The sequence below is a fragment of the Chiloscyllium punctatum genome, chromosome 10 (genome assembly GCF_047496795.1).
Source record: "Chiloscyllium punctatum isolate Juve2018m chromosome 10, sChiPun1.3, whole genome shotgun sequence".
NCBI lineage: Eukaryota > Metazoa > Chordata > Chondrichthyes > Orectolobiformes > Hemiscylliidae > Chiloscyllium > Chiloscyllium punctatum.
Window position 1 is genome coordinate 55,687,327 of NC_092748.1, and position 24,515 is coordinate 55,711,841.

Consider the following 24,515-nt stretch of genomic DNA (forward strand, 5'->3'; position numbering starts at 1 on the left):
GGGAGAAAGTGAGGACTGCAAATGCTGGAGATCAGAGCTGAAAAAAGTGTTGCTGGAAAAGCACACCAGGTTAGGCAGCATCCAAGGAGCAGGAGAATCGATGTTTGGGCATATGCCCTTCATCAGGAATGAGGAAGGTGTGCCAAGCAGGCTAAGATAAAAAGTAGGGAGGAGGGACTTGGGGGAGGAGCGTTGGGAATGCAATAGGTGGAAGGAGGTTAAGGTGAGGGTGATAGGCCGGAGAGGGGTTGGGGGCGGAGAGGTCGGGAAGAAGATTGCAGGTCAAGAAGATGGTGCTGTGTCTGAGGGTTGGGACTGAGATAAGGGGCAGGGGAGAGCGGAGGGGAAATTAGGAATCTGGAGAAATCTGCATTCATCCTTTGTGGTTGGAGGGTTCCGAGGTGGAAGATGAGGCGCTCTTCTTCCAGGTGTCGTGTTGCCATGGTCTGGTGATGGAGGAGGCCAAGGACCTGCATGTCCTTGGCAGAGTGGGAGGGGGAGTTAAAGTGTTCAGCCACGGGGCGGTTGGGTTGGTTGGTCCGGGTGTCCCAGAGGTGTTCTCTGAAATGTTCCGTAAGTAGGCGGCCTGTCTCCCCAATGTATAGGAGGCCACATCGGGTGCAGCGGATGCAGTAAATGGTGTGTGTGGAGGTGCAGGTGAATTTGTGATGGATATGGAAGGATCGCTTGGGGCCTTGGAGGGAAGTGAGGGGGGAGCTTTGGGCGCAAGTTTTGCATTTCTTGCGATTGCAGGGGAAGGTGCCGGGAGTGGAGGTCGGGTTGGTGGGAGGTGTGGACCTGACAAGGGAGTCGCGGAGGGAGTGGTCTTTCCAGAATGCTGATGGGGGAGGGGAGGGAAATATATCCTTGGTGGTGGGGTCTGTTTGGAGGTGGCAGAAATGACGAAGGATGATACGATGTATCTGGAGGTTGGTGGGGTGGTAGGTGAGGACTGATTAGTCGCTGCACATATTCATAAAAAGGTGCAAGTGTTCTTTAACAGAAGAACATAAGTTAATTACACAAAAGGAAAAACCAAATGTATATACATGACAGTTTAGAAAGATTGTAACAGAAGTAAATAAACAATTTTTTTTCTTGTTTCCTAGCAGCAGATCTCAACCCAGAGAAACTTAACTGACTTTTCCAGTTCTCCTTCTTGGGCTGCTGAGACGGTTTACATATTCCTGATTTTTTTTGTTTTTGTTGGCTTGTTCCTTCTTTCACTGCTAATGGCCTAAACCTGTCTTCAGGGCTGATACCTTTGAAAGCTTCTATACAATTTCTAACAGATTGGAGACTCTTCAAGCTAATCTCTTCTGCTGTTCTCCTGAACCAAAACCTTGATCCATTTGCTAGGAGAAAACTGTTCTTCTTAAGTGAATTCCTGATTCTTCTGGACTCATGTCAAAACTAAATTAGTGGCCTCTAGTCTATTTTCTCTGTCTGTTGTAAACTCAGCAGTATGAATATTCCATTAATTAACACTTCATTTGCCCTGATGGACATTTAATTGAATTAGAGGCATTTGGATGGGTATATGAATAGGAAGGATTTGGAGGGATATGGGCTGGGTGCTGGCAGGTGGGACTAGATTGGTTTGGGATATCTGATCGGCGTGGACAGGTTAGACCGAAGGGTCTGTTTCCATGCTGTACATCTCTATGACTCTACATGTTTGCTTGGAAATTATGCAGTTAGGTTACTGCTCCATGTGGCAGCCTGACCTTTTCTTTTAAAAAAGACTATCTTCACGGAATTGAATCCAAATTGATCTGACTCCATTTTAGAAATCTAAACTGTCAAATACTGCTAGTGTATACAATCTCCATATTTATCACCATAGACAGTCTTGTGAATTTAGGAAGTGGAAGAACAGGCAAATTAAATTAAATAATACTAACATTTCTGAAGAATCATATTTGACTTGAAACGTAGGGTGATATTTTCCTTTTTTTGCCAAATGTTTTTAAGTGAGATTCATGGTATCTGGTCCGTTATGTTGACATTTCTCTTGCAACCTTCTGCTCTTTACCTCATTAATTATGCAATTAGCCTCATCTGTTTTTGTGGAATCTTGCAACTGGAATGATGGAAATGCTTATTGCTTTTGGAATTTAGTAACATTCATGCCACTAGCACTGTATTTAACCTCTAGCTGCAAACCACTTCATATGGTGTAAACCAGGAACTGCCCTTCACACTGTGTTGGTCCACTGTTATTACTGAAGTCACGACCCAGAAAGACAATCTGGCATCTCGCTTCCCAGCTGGAGAAGAGGACCATTCTTTTTCCTGGCCTCCAACAAAAGAGGACATGCCACCAGATTCACCCAGCCTGGACCAAGGTAGAGACCAGGGTCAAGGCAGTGTGCAGGAGAAATGCAACACACCACAGTGCAGGGAGAAGGTTATTGATCTTGTGTGCTCCCCAAGAGTAAATACTCTCATACTCTCTCAAGCCACCATTCATTCTAGCTCTGTCAATGCAAAGTAGCCTCACTAAGGTTCATGGACTATAACTCTCACTATTGCATACATCATGGACACTGAATGACTCTAATGCACTTCATTTTCCCAAACTACAATCACTTCTGCGTTCTGCACTTCCTATCATACACTCAGAACACCTTAACACTCTGTTCATGCATCACTATTAATTGCATCCCATCCACTGTCATCATGCTTAGTCCCTCCTTTCCCTCAGTGCAAGAAAACCGTAGACTAATCCCAGCATTGCTTCACCTAACCTGCAGAACTGACAGTGGCCTATTCCCAGCACTTGAATCAGATATTCCCCTTGATTGACTGGCAATATCCCCTGAATGACTCGGGTCCCCCTTGATCCCACTAGAGATAGGTCTCCTTCAACTTTCAGTCAAGGCCATTTGGTTGAAGTGTGTTGCTGCCTAAGCTGCTGGCTCATGTTGTAGGTGTGACACTGATGTAACACAGTGCCATACAGCTTCATGTTCTCCCTCTCTTGTTCAGTTTTCCAAGCTGTAACAATCTGCCACCTCTCCCTGTGCACTATGCAAGCTACAGTCGCTGGTGCTGCAAGAGAGCAGTGTTACCCACTGAGCTATTGTGCCTCCCTTCGGCAGATTAGGCCCTCACAACATTTGCTGTTCTAAGGACAACAATGCCAGCTTCGCAAATCTCTGTAGAGTACATGACTGAAGTTCCTCATCCCTGACAACCCTGGTAAAATCTTCTCAGTACTTTTTTTTTAAAAAGCCCTCATATTCCACCTAAGTATAGTGCTCAGAATTATATACGACATTCAAACTGAGGATTCTTAATACATGACTATAAAATAATATAAGAATCCTCAGTTTGAATGTCGTATATAATTCTGAGCACTATACTTAGGTGGAATATGAGGGCTTTTTAAAAAAAAAAGTACTGAGAAGATTTTACTCGGGTTGTCAGGGATGAGGAACTTCAGTCATGTACTGTACAGAGATTTGCGAAGCTGGCATTGTTGTCCTTAGAACAGCAAGTGTTGTGAGGGTCTAATCTGCCTAAGGGAGGCACAGTGGGTAACACTGCTCTCTTGCAGTACCAGAGACTCTGGTTCGATTAAACCCTTGGGTAACTATCTGAGTGAAGTTTGCACATTCTCCCTGTCTGTATGGATTTCCTCCCACAGTTCAAAGACGTGCAGGTTAGGTTGATTGGCTATCTAAATTGCCCATAAGGTCCAAAGATGTGCTTGCTAGGTAGATTAGCCATGGTAAATGCACGGTTACAGGGATAGGGTAGGGGGATGGATGTGAGTAAGATGCTCTTCAGAAGGTCCATGTGGATTGGATGAATCAAATGGCCTGCTTCTACTCTGTAGAGATTCTGTGATAATAGAGATATTCAAATTTGAGGGGTTTTGATGGAAGATGTATGGAGAATTTGCTATTCTTCCAGACATGGAACCTAAATCAATGAATCTCTCCACTTCACAAAAACTGAAGTATGGTGGTAGCACAGGTATTTGCTCTGGTACATGTTAACTTGAGTTTATAGGTTTAAAATGATTAACGGCAAACATAGAGGAAAAGTGTTTCTCCTGTTTAAATTTCTTCCTAAATTAACTAACTTGTACTGCACCAATATAAAATATCATCCAATCTGCTTTCAATCTCTGGGTAGCTAAACTGATTATTTCTTATGAAATGTACCAAGTTTATAGGACTCGGATACAATATCTTAGTATAATAATATGCCACTTTGCATCACCTTGAGTTTCATTTTTGATGTAGATAGAAAGGGATGATTTCACTCAATGCAATAAGCCTAATTTGTTACATGTAACATATCATTTGACATAATATTTAGCTGTAAGCATGATGGAACTAAATTGTTAATGGTACAAACCAAAGAACTGCAGGTGCTGGAAATCTGAAACGAAAGCAGAAATTACTGCAGAAACTCAGCCGATCAGCAGCATCTGTGGAGAAAGAGCAGGGTTAATGTTTAGAGTCTAGTGACCCATTTTCAGAAGTGGATTTGGAACATTAACCCTGCTTTCTTTCCACAGATGTTACCAGACCTGCTGAGTTTCTCCAGAAATTTTGGTTTTTCTTTTAAACCGTTACTGGCTCTGTCTGTCACATTTTAACATCTAAAGGTAGAGATGGCAAATGTGAACGGTTCCTGTTCATTTTAAAAAAAATAATAAAAACTCGATAGAAACTGGCTTATCTGGTCCTTGTGCTGATCTTACAAGGGAGGACCTTAATAAAACATGTTTATCTGTATTTCTGCAGTGTTCAACAATTATGATAATTGGTTGTCAAGGAGTGCCTTATTGAATGCAATGTGCCTCAGGGCAATTCCTTTTTTTTAACTTGGGTGAGTTTATTGTTTGTGTATTTTGAATATTAAAAGCAAAATAAAATAATTCCACTTCAGATTCTGAAATTATTAATATTGGATTGGTTGCCAAATGCCAAAGGTACCTAAAAATTTAAATATACATTTCTCAGGGAGCAACTAGATTAAATTTGTCTTGTTAAACACATCAACCTAGAATGTCAAAGCAATGAAAACATGATAAACCATGAATATTTATTTAAAATGTGTTTGGTTTGGTTCTGCCATATTCTACTCACCTACTGGTCATTGAGACAGACCCCAGAAGTATGCTTGAAATGTATAGAAATGCATCCAATTTGCTAAACTTCCAGATATTGAAAATAAGTCACGGAATTTCATTGAAATTTAAGAACAATAATGAGACAGGCAGTTGGCAAGCTGTTTAATATGCAAATTTTGCTCAATACGAGGAGGTTGAGCAATTCATCAACTTCACCAACGCATTCCACCCTGACCTCAAATTTACCTGGACCATCTCTGACACCTCCCTCCCCTTCCTGGAGCTCTCCATCTCCATTAATGACGACCGACTTGATACCGACATTTTTTTACAAACCCACCGACTCCCACAGCTACCTGAATTACACTTCTTCCCACCTTACCTCCTGCAAAAATGCCATCCCGTATTCCCAATTCCTCCGCCTCCACCGTATCTGCTCCCAGGAGGACCAGTTCCACCATAGAACACACCAGATGGCCTCCTTCTTTAGAGACTGCAATTTCCCTTCCCACGTGGTTAAAGTTGCCCTCCAACGCATCTCGTCCACATCCCGCACCTCCGCCCTCAGACCCAACCCCTCCAACCGTAACAAGAACAGAACACCCCTGGTGCTCACCTTCCACCCTACCAACCTTCGCATAAACCAAATCATCTGCCGACATTTTCGCCACCTCCAAACAGACCCCACCACCAGGGATATATTTCCCTCCCCATCCCCTTCTGCCTTCCGCAAAGACCATTCCCTCCGTGATTACCTGGTCAGGTCCAGGCCCCCCAACAACCCACCCTCCCATCCTGGCACCTTCCCCTGCCACCGCAGGAATTGTAAAACCTGCGCCCACACCTCCTCCCTCACCTCCATCCAAAGCCCTAAAGGAGCATTCCACGTCCATCAAAGTTTTACTTGCACATCCACCAATATCATTTATTGTATCCGTTGCTCCTGATGCGGTCTGTGCATTGGGGAGACTGGATGCCTCCTAGCAGAGCACTTTAGGGAACATCTCCAGGACACCCACACCAATCAACCCCACTGCCCTGTGGCCCAACATTTCAACTCCCCCTCCCACTCTGCCGAGGACATGGAGGTCCTGGGCCTCCTTTACCGCCGCTCTCTCGCCACCAGACGCCTGGAGGAAGAACGCTTCATCTTCTGCCTCGGAACACTTCAACTCCAGGGCATCAATGTGGACTTCAGTTTCCTCATTTCCCCTTCCCCCACCTCACCCTGGGTTCCAAACTTCCAGCTCAGCACCGCTCTTATGACCTGTCCTAACACCCTATCATCTTTTCCATCTATCCACTCCACCCTCTTTCCACCCCACCCGACCTATCACCTTCGTCCCCTCCCCCATTCACCTATTGTACTCTATGCTACTTTCTCCCCACCCCCACCCTCCTCTCACTTATCTCTCCAACCTTCAGGCTCTGCCTGTATTCATGATGAAGGGCTTTTGCCTGAAACGTTGATTTTAGTGCTCCTCAGATGCTGCCTGAACTGCTGTGCTCTTCCAGCACCACTAATCCAGAATCTGGTTTCCAGCATCTGCAGTTATTGCATTATCTGTATTTATAGGTAAAAACAACCATGTTTCATGGGTATTGCATCAATGGTATTGTAGTAAACCGGTTAAAGTCCTTCAGTTGCCAACCTATATATTCATCATCCTTTGCACAACAGTTAAATCACCTGCTAAGTCTGGCTGTACATAGAATAATTCTGGACATTGTTCTGCTTTATTCCTGGAATCTAAGTTTTTTTTTGGTCCAAAGCTAATGATATGAGATGTTATTGTGCATCATGGAAGATTTAAGGATCCAATGGCTTTTTTTTTTAAATGCTCTGCTTGGTATCATCCAAATTGTGTTCTTTTTTCTGTATTGGGAAGGAAAGCAGAAAAGCCACACACTCCGATGGTGAACCTTGGATGGGCAAGTTTCATTTTGTCTTGCTCTCCACGCTACCGTCAATGAAGTGACTAAAATAAGTGCGTTTTTCAGTTGTGCTACCTACTTATTAGCATTTATGTCAGAAATTGCCATTCATCAATCCTGGGTGCAATAGCTTCACAAATACATGCTTAAGTTTATTGGTATTTTCCATCTCCTTTCATTTACCAGAGCATGTGAAAATTCCTCTTTAAAAATTGTCAGTTATGTATAAAATGAAAGGTGATGAGTTCATCCTGAATTATTTCTCTCTTAAAGAATCTTAAGCACAAGTATAAATAGCGTGAAATAAAAGCTTGGAGTGAGGTACCTGTTAATATTCTTTAAGTTGCAAGTTGAAAACCCTTGAGAAGAATATTGTCAGATTACTCCAGTGGAATCCATGGCTACTTTGCTCGTTGTGTTTTGCGGATATAGCACTCTAAGCACATAATGTGCGTTGAGTGAAAGGAAATACCCGTAAAATAAAACAACTGTCAAACACGTCGGTAGAAATCTTTATCTTCTGCACAGCAGGTCTGTGCAGGTTTTCACTCAAATGGTGTAGCTGAGTCCCAACAAATGTACAAACCGATGGAGATCTATGTGCCTGATGTACATATGCTCATGTGATTTTTGGTAGGGGAATGAAAGTGAAAATATAAAGAATACTCAAAGCTGAAATGTGAAGAATTTTGCAAGATCTGTGCAGAACGAATGTGAGTTTGCAGAGCTCAGTTCCTGCAGTCAGAAAGTTTTGACATTTGTCACAACTGCCAATGCAATGGATGAAGGTGAAGGAAGACCTAACAACGTAGCAGTAGACAGTTCAGATGGACCAGTGCTGTTCGTTTGGTAAAAGGAAGTTCACATGGAGGACACTAAATTTGCTGAAGCTTCCAGTGCATCTGACAAAGCAGTATAGAGAAACCAAAATGCTGCTGATGCTGGAAATCTGAAATAAAACCAATAACTGCTGGAAATACTCAGCAGGTCTGACAGCACATAGAGAGAGAGAGTGAGTTAATGTTTCCATTCTGTAATCTTTCATCAGAAGCAATTGATCACGATACATGGCGCAATTCATAGAATAGAATACAATCCCTACAATGTGGAAGCAGGCCATTTGGCCCATCGGGTCATGCTTGACTGCATCAAATGTACGAATGGAGTTCATTCAAGGATTGATTGAATTACTATAATGGTGACTGGAGTCGACATCTCAATTATTTGAAGGTTGCCAAACCACAGTTTATGCAGGGCAAGGAAGCAGGCCTCAAATCCATTTCTGCCAGAACAGGGATTAAATCCTTCTATTTGGTGCTATCTGAATCCCATGCTAGCTACTGGATTAGTGGTGCTGGAAGAGCACAGCAGTTCAGGCAACATCAAACGAGCAGTGAAATCGACGTTTCGGGCAACAGCCCTTCCTGATGAAGGGCTTTTGCCCGAAACGTCGATTTTGCTGCTCGTTTGATGCTGCCTGAACTGCTGTGCTCTTCCAGCACCACTAATCCAGTATTTGGTTTCCAGCATCTGCAGTTATTGTTTTTATCCCATGCTAGCTGTCTAGCCAACTGAGCAAACCCAGCTCTGAAGGCTGGAATAAGTGCAGTGAATCCCAATAACACGATGAATACTGTGGTCACAGGATTCTGTATGAGTAATGCAATGTAATGCTTGTTGATCAGAATCACTAAAGCACGGTAAATAAACTACTGATCATTGAAGTACAAATGCTGATGACAATCACTGGAATCAGTAACATTAATGCCATGTAAGCATGTATCTTAATTAAGCTCAGTGACTCAATAGGCTCAAAGACTTTGGTCTGTTTCCTTTAGTGTAATGTGGATTTAGAGATTTGTAAAATAATCCCTTTTGATTGTCTATTCCAGTTAAACAGATTAGAGAGGACCAGGGGTCACAAGTCAGTCTCCCTTCCCAGAGTTATGATTTTCTGGAGTATATTTGGTGTGCTGGGTGCTGACTGTTTCTAAGAGGAAGCTGTTTGATTTCTTAACTGGAGCAAAAATTCTATTATAGAGAAGGTATCTTTATTGACCTTATTGAAATAGAAATATTTTGTTAGATAATGTGTAATTTCTGTGATCTCCTGGTCTAGTTTAGATCACCTGCAAGGAGGAGTTGCAATTTTTGAGAGTGTTCTTTTCCTTCACAGGCCTTGTCTTTTTTTCTCTCTACTTTAGCCTCTCCCATATTACATGTCTGCAGAGGTGGGTGGGACCTGCAGGGAGGAGGAAAGGAGTGTTTAGTCATGATTATCTGGCTATCCAGAAGTGGGGCACGTTTGATGGACCAGCTTGTCTTTCTATGACTTTCAATTTTATATGTTTATATTGAATTTATAAATAAACTACAGGCACGTGAAGCTGCTTGAGTGTTAGTAAAGGTTATCAGATACTTGATTCAAGCAGTACAAAATCTCCTGGTAGAAATTGGGCAGAAGTTTCAGAAAATATTAAAATACTCGTATGAGTTAGCAGATCCTGGCAGCAGAAAAGCACAAATCTTAATCAGCCAGGACAGACCGTTCACTGCTGCTGATCTTTGCAGAAGCAACCCACACGTTTTTGTTTCATGCAGCACTGAAGCACAAGCAGTAAACCAGGAAAAACAAATGTGTGAAGTGCGTAATGAACTTTGAGGTTTGAACTTTGTGAGAAGTAAATCAAAGTGCTGTCATTGAGATTCTTAACTTTTATAGACTCCAAGTGTCATTGGGTGGGATTGCATATATATAACCAGTGTGGAATCATCCCACGCTTCATCTATTTTTTTTAAAGTGCAGTACCATCATGAATGCATTCTTTGCTTCTGGGAAACTGACATCTAAATGCAGAAAAGTGTATGAACAGAAAATGCCAAAATCTACGTGGAACCCTATACTTAAATAGAATGTAGCAGGAGGTCCAATAATTCAGATAATGCCATTGACGTACAAACTGCTTATAAGATTTGGTGAATAATCTAAATGGGATCGTGCTGCCCATTGAGAATAAGAATCATCCAGAGCTCAGTAAAGCAAATCACAAGTCCTAATACTGGAGTGGAGAGGCAGTTTAAACAGTGGGCCAGTTTAGTTGTCATACAAGATTCTACTAGTTTCAATCTATCATCCATTTGAGCTTGTTCAATCTGCTCCTTTCCTTTTCATGTGCCATACTCTTCCCAAGGCTGCTACTTGTGCTATTCTACAACCTTTTAGCATTTTTTTATAAGCAGATTAAGTCGCTTCAAAAAAACACACTAGTCTGAAGCTAGCTCAGTTGTCTCTAGCAGCTTGCACAGCTCAGTCTAACTACTCGGTGCTATGATTCTTTCTGTTCAGATGACTATTTTAACAGGTCAAACTGAATGTTGCACTTGTAAATCCCTTACACTTGTCTAAATTACTTGTTTGTTTCAATGATAAGATCTTGTTTTCTTTTACTTTTTTTTTGTTATGGATTTATACAGTTTCTGAATGTTATGATCATTAGGTATAAATAGAAGTACTGTTGCCTAGATTATAAGGAGGATTATTGTGAGAAGTGACTTAAGGGAATATCAATAAGTCTTCAAAGCCAAGGGAGAGGCTTTGACAGAAACCTCTTTTAAAAGATTTATGCAAAAGAAATAAATATCAAATATTTCTCCTTTGCGGGGTTCTCAAATCCAAAAGTTCATCACTTTGAAAAGGATGAAAACACCACTGTTCATTCAACAATACCGTGCATTTATAAAGCACCTTTAAATTAGGGAAATATCCCAAATTATTTCATAATAACATATTTCCTTATTTAGTTCAATGTCAATTTTTGAATATGAGGTAATAAAGTATGTTTGCTATGCAGTAATGTTATGATAAATACAAGCAGAACTGCAGGCAATTTTCCAAAACAGTATGATAATGTTATTCTTTTTCAGAGATGTTGGTTGAGTAATCAACATCGGCCATAATATCAAGACAATAATTTAAATGTTCTTTGTGAAAGTTGCTTTTTGACCCTGAGTGTTAAAGTTGGGTACAGAAAGCCCAAGTATTATCAAGTTCCATGAATTTATACAGAGAATGGTACACCTTTAGTTTTACGTTAGCAATGTAAAATAACCACATGGTACCAAAAATTTACTTTGGAAAGTGCAGTATGAGAATTTGTGTTGTTTGCTTGCATTAAATAGCAACAGAGAAAATCCTAAGGTGGTTCAAGATGTATAATTGGAAGAAAGTGTAGATAGTAAGAAGGGTAACCATAAACTTGGTGTTGAGAATATCAAAGAAGAGAAGGTTGAGAGGTATGGGGAGCAAGTCTGATGCAATTTGAGAATGTGATGGATGAAACACTGAAGACACTTTTTTGCTAATGGGATGAAAGGCAGGGAAAGATGCACAAGAGACCATAGTCAGAGAAATGGAGACTTCTTGGAGGGTAGAGGGCTGGAGGAGATTTTCTGTAAAAGGTGAGTAAGGTGGGCAGCTGAATGGATAATTTCAATCTTGCCAGTTGGAGGTGTGTGGAGGGGGCACAAGAAAATGGTTTAATGAGACAGCTGATTATTTCTGAAAAAAAACCCCAGCGATTGTATTTATTTATCCTGCAGCAGTGGGCATTTTTAACAGAGAAAGTTGAGGCTGAGTAATGCTAGCTTAATCCTACTTTTCCTGATCGCTTCATTTGCCACCAGCTACCGAGACTCCAGGTTTCAAGTCCCCCTCCTGAAAATGCTCCTTCTTCCTGCCTCACTCTCCTCCATTTAAGATATTTGTTAAAATCAACCAAGCTTTTGGTCACCAGTCTCTATTTCTCTGACTATGGTCTCTTGTGCATCTTTCCTAGCCCTTCAGCCCTTTAGCAAATGTGGTCCATCCATCACATTCTCAAATTTCTTAGTGTCACATTTGATTTGATAGCATTCCTAGAAAGCATGTCAGAATAGATAACAGAATACATCAAAGATTACAATATAAATGAAAGATTTTGATGTAATTCAGAAGATTTGCTAGAAGGTTAAACCAGTTATGTGCCATTTTCCAACTAGTCTTTGCCTCTTAGAGTCCTAGTGAAAACACGGGGCCATACCAAAAAGATATTAGTCAGGTTGGAGGAAAATACTTTTTTTTGGGGGGGGGGGAGGAGAAGGGTGTTAAAAGTGATTGGATAGCAAGTAGTTAAGCAGATTAGTGACTGTAAAGATAGGATGGCAAAACAGTAAATTAACAGCAGAGGCAATTGAGATTTACACTTAGCATGAATAGATTTGTGACAAACTATGCTATTATGTATTAAATAATTCACTTTACAATGCAAGATAAATCAGATAAATCTTGAAATACCAGGGAATTAACACTTCTGTTGTGGTAACCTAATGATTTTATGTGTGTTTCAGTTGAAGCTCTATACAGAGATACATATCCGGAATACCTTCAGTACATTTACTTGGTGGCACCCATCTCACTGATGTTATTAAATCCAATTGGTTTCATCTTCTGTGAAATACAAAAATGGAGGGAAAATATGAACACTGAACAAAGCAAACTGAAGACTGTTGCACTGGTATTGTTACAGGTTTTTAAAAACCCAATTGTTTTTATGGTCATTGTTGGAATTTGTGGGAATTTTATCTTTGAACGAAAGATTCCGGTGATTATTGGAGAATTTCTGGATGGTCTGGCAAGCTCTTTCAGTGGTTCAGCTCTCTTTTATCTTGGACTTACAATGGTGGGACAAATCAAGAAACTGAAAAAAAATTCATTTGTTGCAATTATTCTGCTGATCACAGCCAAACTGTAAGTAGAAAAATCTTGCTGTCTGATGTGTTATAAGTGCAACTAGTGGCTGATTCTTACAATTTAAATTTTCTACTCTGTCTATTTTATATGGGAGTTAAGTTCTTTTAAATATTGGGATTCCTCTTGCAAAATCAGAAAATTTTCACAACTTACATTTTTATTACTGGAAAAAGGATCAGTGACTGACTGAACTAGAGACATAATGGAGAAAAAATATACTCTGTTCAAAGTAGGAAATGATCACCTACAGGGTTAGAAGAGGGAGGAGAAATAGAGAAGCAACACAGGATAATTCCAAACTGACAGAATTTTCCGATCGGTGAACAGCTCTTGGTGCATATGAGAAGAACATGGGCAGAGGCACAGGGAGGGTATTCAGAATCAACAGCATGGTATTTTCATACATGAGGCAGAACCTAGTTCCCTCCTTTCTGGTGATTTTGGGGTTTAATCAGCTAGCAGGATGATGGGTAGAGACCCTATCACCATCCTGCCTCCACCCTCATTAGGTTCATGATGGGAGGGTGCCGGTAAATTTTCCCATCCTGCCACAAAACGAGACCTTGAGGAGAAATTAAAACCCATCTTATTGTTGCTAATGTCTTTGGAGCGGCAGGTTAAAGATTTATCATGTGGGGAGCACAGCAGAAAACTCAAATCTGCTTATGGACCGCCTGCTGGGATCCTGCATTCAAAGGCACTTGATGCCTGAATGAGTAGCCCAGCATCATATAGGGGAGTTCTGCCCTTGCTGCCAACCCTCCCTCACCTGCAACCCATTTTCCACCATGCTTCAACCCTGGTGGGCTTCCCCCCCAATCTGGAACCTTAGTTGGGGTGTAGTACCAGTACCAGCAACAGCCACTGCCTGACTGTTGGGGCTGCTGAGTACAGAAGAGCTGGCTACCAATCGGCCCTTGATCTGGGGAAAGACTTGCTGCCTGTCTGTCAAGTACCTGAGTGTCACAAGATATGGCATGGCCTCCTGAAAAGAGGTGGTATGGCAGGGGTTCAAAGGCAACAAGTATGAGCCTCAAGGACAGATTAATTTATTCTTGTAAGTTGCATAATTATGGAGACAAACATTTTTACCGGGCAAAGTGAGGCAGGTTTGTGGGGAATAAAATATCATGAAAATAAAGTCACTTTTGGATCCCCGCATCATCATCACCCTCTTCTAGGTTTCAACCTGGCATGGGTTTGAAGACTCCGTGTGAGGCAAATTCACAAATGGACATTTTCATTGTTATGGAAGAGCTGTGAAGGCTTTGATAAAGTGACCACCTGCAGCCTTCTGGAATAAGATTTCCTTCCCAGTGGACAGCCAGCCCTGCATTCCCAGCAGAGATACACAGCACATCGACAGACCCTTCGGTCCAACACGCCCATGCCGACCAGATATCTCAACCCAATCTAGACCCACCTGCCTTCACCTGGCCCATATCCCTCCAAACCCTTCCTATTCATATACCCATCCAAATGCCTCTTAAATGTTGCAATTGTACCAGCCTCCACCACATCCTCTGGCAGCTCATTCCATACACGTACCACCCTCTGCATGAAAAAGTTGCCCCTTGGGTGCTTTTATATTTTTCCCCTCTCACCCTAAACCTATGCCCTCTAGTTCTGGACTCCCTCACCCAGGGAAGAGACTTTGTCTATTTATCCTATCCATGACCCTCATGATTTTGTAAACCTCAATAAGGTCACCCCTCAGCCTCCGGGGAAAACAGCCCCAGCCTGTTCAATCTCTCCCTATAGCTCAAATCCTCTAACCCTGGCAACATCCTTGTAAATCTTTTCTGAATCCTTTCAAGTTTCTCAACATCCTTCTGATAGCAAGGAGACCAGAATTGCATGCAGTATTCCAAAAGTGGCCTAACCAACGATCTGTACAGCTGCAACATGACCTCCCAACTCCTGTACTCAATACTCTGACCAATAAAGGAAAGCATACCAAACACATTCTTCACTATCCTATCTCCCTGCAACTCCTCTTTCAAGGAGCTATGAAGCTGCACTCCAAGGTCTCTTTGTTCAGCAACACTCCCGAGGACCTTACCATTAAGTGTATAAGTCCTGCTAAGATTTGCTTTCCCAAAATGCAGCACCTCGCATTTATCTACATTAAACTCCATCTGCCATTTCTCAACCCATTGGCCCATCTGATCAAGATCCCGTTGTAATCTGAGGTAACTTTCTTAGTTGTCCACAACACCTCCAATTTTGGTGTCATCCGCAAACTTACTAACTATACCTCTTATGCTCACATCCAAATCATTTATGTAAATGATGAAATGTAGTGGACCTAGCACTTGTGGCATTCCACTGGTCACAGGCCTCCAGTCTGAAAAACAATCCTTCACCACCACCCTCTGTCTTCTAGCTTTGAGCTAATTCTGTATCCAAATGGCTAGTTTTCTCTGTATTCCATGAGATCTAACCTTGCTAACCAGTCTCCCATGAGGAACCTTGTTGAACGCCTTTACTAAAGTCCATATCGATCATGTCTACTGCTCTGCCCTCATCAATCCTCTTTGTTACTTCTTCAAAAAACTCAGTCAAGTTTGTGAGATACGATTTCCCACAAACACAGCCGTGTTGACTATCCCTAATCAGTCCTTGCCTTTCCAAATACATGTGCATCTTGTCCCTCAGGATTCCCTCCAACAACTTGCCCACCACTGACATCAGGCTCACTGGTCTATAGTTCCATCGCTTGTACTTACCACTCTTCTTAAGCAGTGGCACCACATTAATTAATGTGGTGTCCATCACTGGAGGGTCATTACTTAATTCTTGACAGTGTTATATCACTCACCTCAGGAGAGGTGATAGTCAAATGTTATTGTCTCTAATAATCCAGAGACCCAAGTAATGTTCTCAAATTGGTAGATGCTGGAATTTGAGTTCAATAATCCCAGTATTCCCTTAACGGTAGATGCAATTACCCTCCATCCAGCAGTCCCCATGTGCAGTTCAAGAATTTGAAAAATGCTCCTGTCCAGTCACATGTGTTCTCACTCTCACACTATACACTTTCACATCTGTACTTGTTCACTGTCCTTTTTACTCTTTTCCACTATCTTGCATTCATGTGCTGGTCTGTCTCACATATATTTTCTTTCTTTCTTCTACCTATACTTGCTTATGTGTGGTCTTCTATGTACACATTATTTCTTTACAGTTGTGCACACCCATCCTGAATTATGTTTGTTCCTATGTGATGCATTCTTATTCATGCATTTTGGTTTTCTCTTCCTCTCTGATTTACTCATGTTGCTTTGCTTGTTCTGCTCTTCCTTTTCAGTCATTTACACTTTCTCATTGCTCACTATGGTATTCGTGTTCTTGTTCTTCTACCACCTTTCCACTTTGTCGTCGTCTTTTTCCCTTGTTCCCTTATCCCATCTCTTAAGCCCTAGGCTGATCTTGCACTTAATCTTGATATATTTCCTCCATTCCCCATCATCTCTCAGTTCCTATCGAGAACTCTACTTGCCTCGAACATTTTGTTTTTCTGTGAACATCATGATTTTTCTCTCATCTTGTCACTCACTGTCACTTTCCTGAGAAGATGCACTCTAGTGCTTTCTATATTATACAATCACTCCAAAGAGCATTGAGGCAGATCCAGACCCCTAACGCCCCACCCCACCCTAGCTCTATAACCCTGCACATCCTAACATGCACATCCCTGGACATTATGGGTAATGTAGCATGGCCAGTCCACCTAAACTGCACTTCTTTGGACTCTGAGAGGACACCACAGGAGGTCCTTAGCGCTGTGAGGCAGCGGTGCTAACCACTAAGCCACCATGCGGCCTGGTAAATTCTCTCATGCATTTTACACTTCCTATTGCAGGTTCACTCTTGCTTCTGTTGTTCTTCTCTCTTGCTTGTTCACACAGGAGGATGTTAAAGAGCTTTTGAAGAAAAATTTAGGAAGCTCAGAAGTTTTAAGATGTTGAAGTTCTAAAGAAAGTGAATCACAAGATAAGATGTCATCTAATAAATCTTGATTGCAGCATAAGTTTCTGTCTTAAAGTCTCCTTGCCTTGAGCAGAAATGCGCTCTGTTTTGTCTTCTCACTAATTCTATCTTGCATGTTTTCTTTCTCTTTACCATTCACACTTTTGATTATAACAATAACACATTATGAAGTATTCATCAAATTCTCTTATGTCTACTCTGCTTTTGTGCCCATTCATTCTTCTACACTTTCTTTTAGTTTAGTGCTTGCTTTTACTTGCCCTGCCTTTGAATTAATGTGCTCTGGCTGGAATATTCTCTTTCTTGTTCACTTTCAGTTTTGCATAAGAGAAATCTTGCATAAACATAGTGAAAAACTAAATTTAGATGTGATAACCAACACAGCAGTGTTCCAACACTTTTCCCATATATGAGGAACACTTGCCATCTCCCTCCGACTTGAAAGAAAAACATTTATTGTCTGATACATAATGATGTGCTTTTCACAGTAGCTTTTAAATTCATTCTACATTGCAAACCTTAGTCTCTATTTTCTTATGGGGATTTCTAAACTAATCTCTCACCTGTTTCTTCCATACTTCAAATTTTTAACACAGCACAGACTTTGTTCTCCAATAATATTCATGTGGCAGTTCATTACATAATGCCTTGACTTATACTTATACTTTTCTTACCCTTCTCTCTGTTGGGAACCATGGCTGTCAACCTTGTGACAAGGTTGTGGTTACTTTCATAGCAAAAAGTTGGGTGATTAATTGAGTAGTTTGGATTTAGCAATCCTTAGAAATTTAAGTTAATAATTTCATGTGATAAATTTGAAATTTTTTTCAATTTTCTGAACAGACTAATATGATTTATTGTTTCATTTAATTTGTAATAAAATATATGTTTTAAAATTCATAGGTTGGTACTTCCCCTCATCAGCCGTGAAATGGTGGAATTACTAGACAATGGTAATACTGAAGCTAACTACACCAGCCTCTCAAACTATGCATTTTTCTATGGCATTTTTCCAACAGCACCAAGTGTAGCTATATATGCAAGTCAATACAATATGGAAATTGAAATTGTAAGTACATCAAGAATTAGTCTCCCATTCTAAATTTCAAATAGGAAGAGTTTTTTTTTACAAGACAGGGATTTATTAAGAGGGTATTTATGAGTTGAAACTCTTTTAAATTATGTATTCAGCTTTTTTATGATACTTGCAAATAATTCAAGCCTCAGTAAATTTAGTATGAACACTGTTGAATAACTCTAACGTTTTCCATGCAAAACCATATTTCTTTTCAGTGGAAGTTGATACAGTAGCAATATTTGAGAAGCGGTTAGACAAATACATGAGCAGGCAGGGAATACAGCTATATGGACCATGTCCAGGCAGATGGGATTAGTTTAGAATGGCACCATGGTCGGCACAGACAATGTGGGCTGAAGGGCCTGTTACTGTCCTGTACTGTTCTCTGTTCTAAGTACAGATTATGAGACCGTAAGTCCTAGAAAGCTTAGAGGAAGCACTCATTTAGATAATCACAATTTGTTTATTTTTTTTCTGTGTCTACATCTCTATTTGTCAATAACTTTTATATAAAATTATTTTATAGGTGACTCCTGGGATGGTGATAAATACATTTGTATCTGCTCCCATTATGTATGTGTCTGCTTGGCTTTTGACAATTCCATCTATGCACACACAGGTGTTACAATCTGCCATTCAGAGCATCAGCTTTGACATAAGCATAGTCACCCTCGTTTTTCTGGTTAGTATATGGTTTCTGTAAAAACATTCATTTCTAATGTTAAATATTTGATTTAGCATGCGGTTTTCTCACTCCTGTTGAAAAAAGTTGAGTTTTTGATGTTAAAGTTGAGGTTAATTCATTATGATTTTGGTATATATTTTGAGATGCTGATTGACTTGTACTTCAACTTATGCCAAGTTATGTACTGTATACTGAAAATATCAGTAATTCACTGAAAATCATCCTTTTTGATAGTGATGCTTCCAAACTCCAACAACATGAATAGTACTATCAGACTCCGGAGGGCTCAACCCTGTTCTGACGGAGACCAGCATCATTCCTAAGTCATATCAATGACCCTTAACACAGATAATTCTATTTCTCATAATTGCCAAATATAAAAGTGCATAAATATTGTTATAAACCAATTATCTGCTAGCTTTGTGTGCCATTTTGGTGTCTTTACATGTGGAAATGCTTAATTACCATAAAGGGAATGTAACAAAGGTTCACCAAACTAATTCCTGGGATGTAAATTTGTCCTATGACAAAAGATTGAATAGCCTGTCCCTCTATTCTGTGGAATGTAGAAAATTGAGGGTGACATCATTCAAAAATAAACTTTTCTTGAGATGAGTACATATACTTGTTGCACCAGCTATATTTTACAACATCACACCTATGACATTTGACTAGCTATTTACTGCTAAGCTTTGGGTGAGGGGCAGCTTTATCAGCGTGAACATTGGAATGATCATGTGACTATGCAATTTCTTAAAAAAAATTGAAGGGTCTGGAGTAACTGACTCCAGTTAATACAGAAATAAATTGAATATTTTGTTAAGAGACATGGATTCCACAGCAATTGAGTCAGGGACTTCTGTGGCACATAGACAGTGAGCTTGCTGTTTCCGTTTATTGTTTGGGCTGTCTCGTTTGTATTTTAACAGTGTGCAGTATTGTTAGTGCTAGGTGTCAACATAATGTAAGCAGTCACTGAGGGCTGTTTCTGCAGACTCTGAGCAGTTCAGCTTTGAATAGTGTTTCAACAATTTCTGTTCCAGTACACCACACAAAATTATATAAATCAATAAGTTAGTATCTTACCAAAAGATGTCCCCTGTGGCAGTACCATAATCAATCAGTACTGCATTGAGATGTCATCTGAAATATGTACTTCCATATCTGAAGGAGATATGGATCCCTCAGATTTGAAGACAAGAGTGCTATCACTATTCGATTGTGATAGGCAAACCTAATTTTTAGTATAAATCTATAAAAAGGATTAACCGCTACAACATAAAATAATTCTGTCAATTCAGAACCCTACTTCTGCTGTGTTGTAAGTTCCTGAAAATCATATCAATCATTTTCTGTGTAAGATCCATGCTTGACAAGGTACTCAGCCCCAGTTTTACTGCTTTCCACACACCCACAACTTTCCCCAGTGCCACAACTTCTCTTCCTACTATCTACCTCCTCCTTTTGCTATTTTTAGATCTTCTCCCCAATAAACACCGACTAGCTTGACTCCAGATTGCTTGTCTTACTTACTTTACATTTAATAGATCTTAGAAAATTGCACTTCAGAGCTCAGCCACTTGAAGGAGCAAGCTATCCCAGCAGTAGTCAGCACCAGAGATCTTCACTAAAACAAAATAAGGATACAACTACAATAAGAATTCCAGCTATGTAGAAGTTGCATTAAAATTGTATTTGCTCTACTGATGCCACACTTTCTCCCTCTGTTTGCATTTGACCACCACATATACTTAGATGCCTCACTAGTGCTTATTCTATACCTGCTAATGCTATAGGAACACTTACAGTCTTGCTCCTGACTCTCATCAAGATTTGGTTATTCATACAGCTAGACTTTGTACTCTAAACTTTTGGCCCAGATTACTCAGAAAACCTGCTCAGCAACTGAATGATGCATTTTACAATATATTCTATAAAATTTATTGATCTTTATCAAACATATTATTCATTTTAGTTTGATAAATGCTATCAGTCCATTGTGATTGTGAAATAAAACCTTTTTATTTATATTATGTGTAACATCAGAGAGTGCCACAATCGATATAAGTTTAGGTATCACTCTCTTGATTGACTCAAATTTCATTTAACTAGAACAATGAGAGATTGCAACTGGTCATCTGTGGAAACTAATGATGAAGATGACCATTGTTAAAAATGAAATAAGAAAGGAAAATAAAGCAGTATTTGTTGTTTTCTTCTGACCTTGATAAACTGGCACCTCCGCAAGGAGTTTTGTAAAAGCAAGTTCCAATATAAGGCATCTGGAGGCAGTAAACTCCACCTTTCTGTTCAGTTTCATTTATTTTAATCATCATTGCGCAGAGTAAGAAGCTGTGGATTAGCCCCAGGATTTTCCTTTTTACAATACTTCGCAGTAGTTGAGTAGTTAAATCAGTCATAATTAAGCATAACCTCTGATTTACCATGAACAATGCAATGAGCAACATTGTTATTTATAAATTAATTAGAATTGCCACTCAAAAAAAGCTTTAATTCTGTGCTGTTTCAAAGTTTTTTTTAAATCATATGTTTGGCAATTACAATTGCAATTTGATTAACTTACACAATTTTGTTCTTTTATACAGGTTTGGTCTGTGGCTGTTATGCTTTTGAGTAAGAAATTTAAGCAGTTACCACATTTATTCTCCATTAATCTGCTGCTTGCACAGGTAAGGTTCATCCAATATTAATTGTAAGGTTTTGTGGAATGACATTTACTTATGGAACATTGGCTGTGGCCATTGCATATTTTTTGAAGGTACTAGGCCAAAAAACAGGTCTCGACTATATTTCCTATTCCTCAGATGCTGTCAGACCTGTTGGGTTCTCTGGTATTTTCTGTTTACAGTTCAGACCTTATGAGAGAAAATGAGGACTGCAGATGCTGGAGATCAGAGTCAAAACATGTGGTGCTGGAAAAGCACAACAGGTCAGGCAGCATCCAAGGAGCAGGAGAGTCTATGCTTAAGGCATAAGCCTTTCATCAGGAATGAGGAGGAAAGGGATCTGAGAGATAAATAGGAGGGTGCGCTTGGGAGGAAGGTAGCTGGGAAGGCAATAGGTAGATGCAGCTGGAGGGTGATGGTCACAGGTGGGAAGGAAGATGGACAAGTAGGACAATTCAAGAGGGCAGTGCCAAGTTGGAGGGTTGGATCTGAGATGAGGAAGGGGAAATGAGGAAACTGATGAAGTCAACGTTGTTGCTGTGTGCTTGGAGGGTCCCAAGCCAGAAGATGAGGTGTTCTTCCTCCAGTCGTCAGGTGGCTTGGATTTGGCAATGGAGAAGGTCCCGGACTTGCATGTCCTTGGCGGAGTGGGAAGAGGAGTTGAAGTAGTCGGTCACAGAGCAGTGGGGTTGTTTGGTGCGTGTGTCCCAGATGTGTTCTCCGAAACATTGTGAGTTGGCATCCTGTGACCCCAGTGTAGAGGAGATCACATCGAGAGCAATAGACACGGTAGATGAGGTGTTTGGATGTGCAGGAAAATCTCTGCTGGATATGGAAGGATCCTCTGGGGCCTTGAACAGAGGTGAGGGGGAGGTGTGTGTGCGGTGGTAAGGGAAGGTGCTGGGAGTGGAGGTTGGTTGGGAGCGTGGACCTAACAAGGGAGTTGCGGATAGAATGGTCTTTACGGTAGGGTGGGAAATATATCTTTGGTGGTAGGGTCTGAGTGTAGGTGGCAGAAATGGCAGCAGATAATGAACTCTCTCCAGAGATTAGTGGGGTGGAAGGTGAGGACCAGGAGGGTTCTATCCTTGTTGCGGTTGGAGGGGAGGGGTGGGGTTCAAGGGTGGAGGTTTGGTAAGTGGAGGAGATGCGCTGGAGGGCATTGTTGATCATGTGGGAGGGGAAATTGTGGTCTTCGAAGTAGGAGGCCACCTGGGATGTTCTGGGGTGCAGTTGTGAAGTTGATGAACTGTTTAACCTCCTCGTGGGAGCACAAGGTGATGCCAATACAGTCGTCAACATAACGGAGGAAAAGGTGGAGAATGGTGCCGGTGTAACTGAGGAAGATGGACTGTTCCACATATCCGACGAAGAGGCCGGAATAGCTGGGACCCATGTGGGTGCCCATGGCTGCCCCTTTGGTTTGAAGGAAATGGGAGGATTCAAAGGAGAAATTGTTGAGGGTAATGACCAGTTCTGCCAATTGAATGAATGTGTTGGTGGAGAAGTACTGGTTGGATCAGCAGGAGAGGAAGAAACAGAACCAAAAGAGAAAATGCTGGAAAATCTCAGCAGGTCTGGCAGCATCTGTAAGGAGAGAAAAGAGCTGACGTTTCGAGTCTAACTGACCCTTTGTCAAATTGTCGATGGGATATTGGTTGCCTTAATTTCTTTGCCCCTCTTACTCATTCCAACCTCTCTCCATCCGAACTTTCTGCCCTTCGCTCCCTTAGGTCCAACCCCAACCTTGTCATCAAACCTGCTGACAAAAGGGGGTGCTGTTGTTATCTGGCGTACTGACCTCTGCCTCACAGAGGCTGAGCGGCAACTCTCAGGTTCCTCCTCCTACCTCCCCCTGGACCATGACCACACCAAGGAGTTAGATTATAGTTCTTATGTCTGAAAAGATTAAAGGTATGGGGTGAACGTGGGAACAGGGTACTGAGTTGGATGATTAGCCATAATCTCATTGAATTGCAGAGCAGATTTGAAGGGCCAAATGGCCTATTCCTATTCCTAGCTGCTACATTTCTATAAAACCGATCGTGATAGTTGGACAAGCATTGAAAAACTCCTGCAGTGATGTTTTAGAACTGAGATGATTGGTTTCCAAATCCAAAGACATCATTGTGTTATATATGTCCAACAACATGACAGTTTTCCCACTGATGTCCTTTAACTAGTGTTGCTTGATGTCAAATGTTGTCTTGATTTCAAGGGCAGTCACTCACCTCACTTGGAATTTAGCTCATGTGCATGTTTTGAACAAGTCTGGGATCAAGTAGTCCTGAAAAACCCAAACCGACCAGGTTATTGATGAGTAAGTGCCACATGATAGCATTATTCATGACTCCTTCCATTGGTAACTGAGAGCAAGTTGATGGAGTAGTAGTTGATCAGATTGAATTGGATTTTTTTTTTGTACAACCTTTTAATTTTTAGAGCAAATTTTTGGTTGTAGAGTTGTATTATACCTTTAATGGAACAGCTTGGCTAGTTGTATGTTTAGTTCTGGAGCATAAGTCTTTGAAACTGCAGACTGAATTTTGTTGAGGTGTGGGTCTAGAACTCTTTTTAATGTGTCAATATGCTAATTTTTTTTTGATCTTACATGGAGTGAATCGGGTTGGCAAAAGGTGAGCATCTGTAATGTTTAGCATCTCAGGAAAAAGCTAAGAGGGATCATTCTTTGGTGCCTCTGTGTGAAAATGGCCTTCAGTTTTCTATATTGTATTTGGCTGTTCTAGGATAGAGGTATTCATGGAATCTCTTTCCGAATTTGTTGCTTAATTGTCTGCCACCATTCATACCTAAAAATGGGACAAGATTGCCGAATTTTAATCCCACAATGAGTTATAATTAATTTTAGCGTAGTCTTCAACATGGTGCTTCTAATAATTAGCAACCATATAGTTCTGTGTTGTATTTTCTTTAGGTTGGCATCTAAATTTCAGGTAAACGTATGGCATCCATTTTGTTCTTCCACATTCTCGACTGAGTTAAAAATCACACAACACCAGTTTATAGTCCACCAGGTTTATTTGGAAGCACTAGCTTTCGGAGCGCTGCTCCTTCACAACCACTTAATGAAGGAGCAGCACTCAGAAAACTAGTGCTTCCAAACAAACCTGCTGGTATATAACCTGGTGTTGTGTGTGATTTTTAACTTTGTAAACACCAGTCCAACACATAATTTTGGACTGAAGTAAGGTTGATCATCAGGTTGACAATGTTGGAGTAATGAAGAATAAGCAAAG

At 40.8% G+C, this 24,515-nt stretch overlaps 1 protein-coding gene across 5 annotated transcripts in view; it reads left to right on the forward strand.

The window, feature by feature from the left end:
• gpr155a (G protein-coupled receptor 155a) overlaps window positions 1–24,515 on the forward strand; it is a 57,855-nt gene that overhangs the window by 12,443 nt on the left and 20,897 nt on the right. For all 5 annotated transcript variants that reach the window (XM_072579187.1, XM_072579186.1, XM_072579188.1 and 2 more), the window contains 4 exons: window positions 12,413–12,812; window positions 17,712–17,877; window positions 18,413–18,568; window positions 21,178–21,261. In XM_072579187.1, coding sequence (XP_072435288.1) covers window positions 12,413–12,812; window positions 17,712–17,877; window positions 18,413–18,568; window positions 21,178–21,261 — 806 coding nt within the window. The remainder of the gene's footprint in view (window positions 1–12,412; window positions 12,813–17,711; window positions 17,878–18,412; window positions 18,569–21,177; window positions 21,262–24,515) is intronic.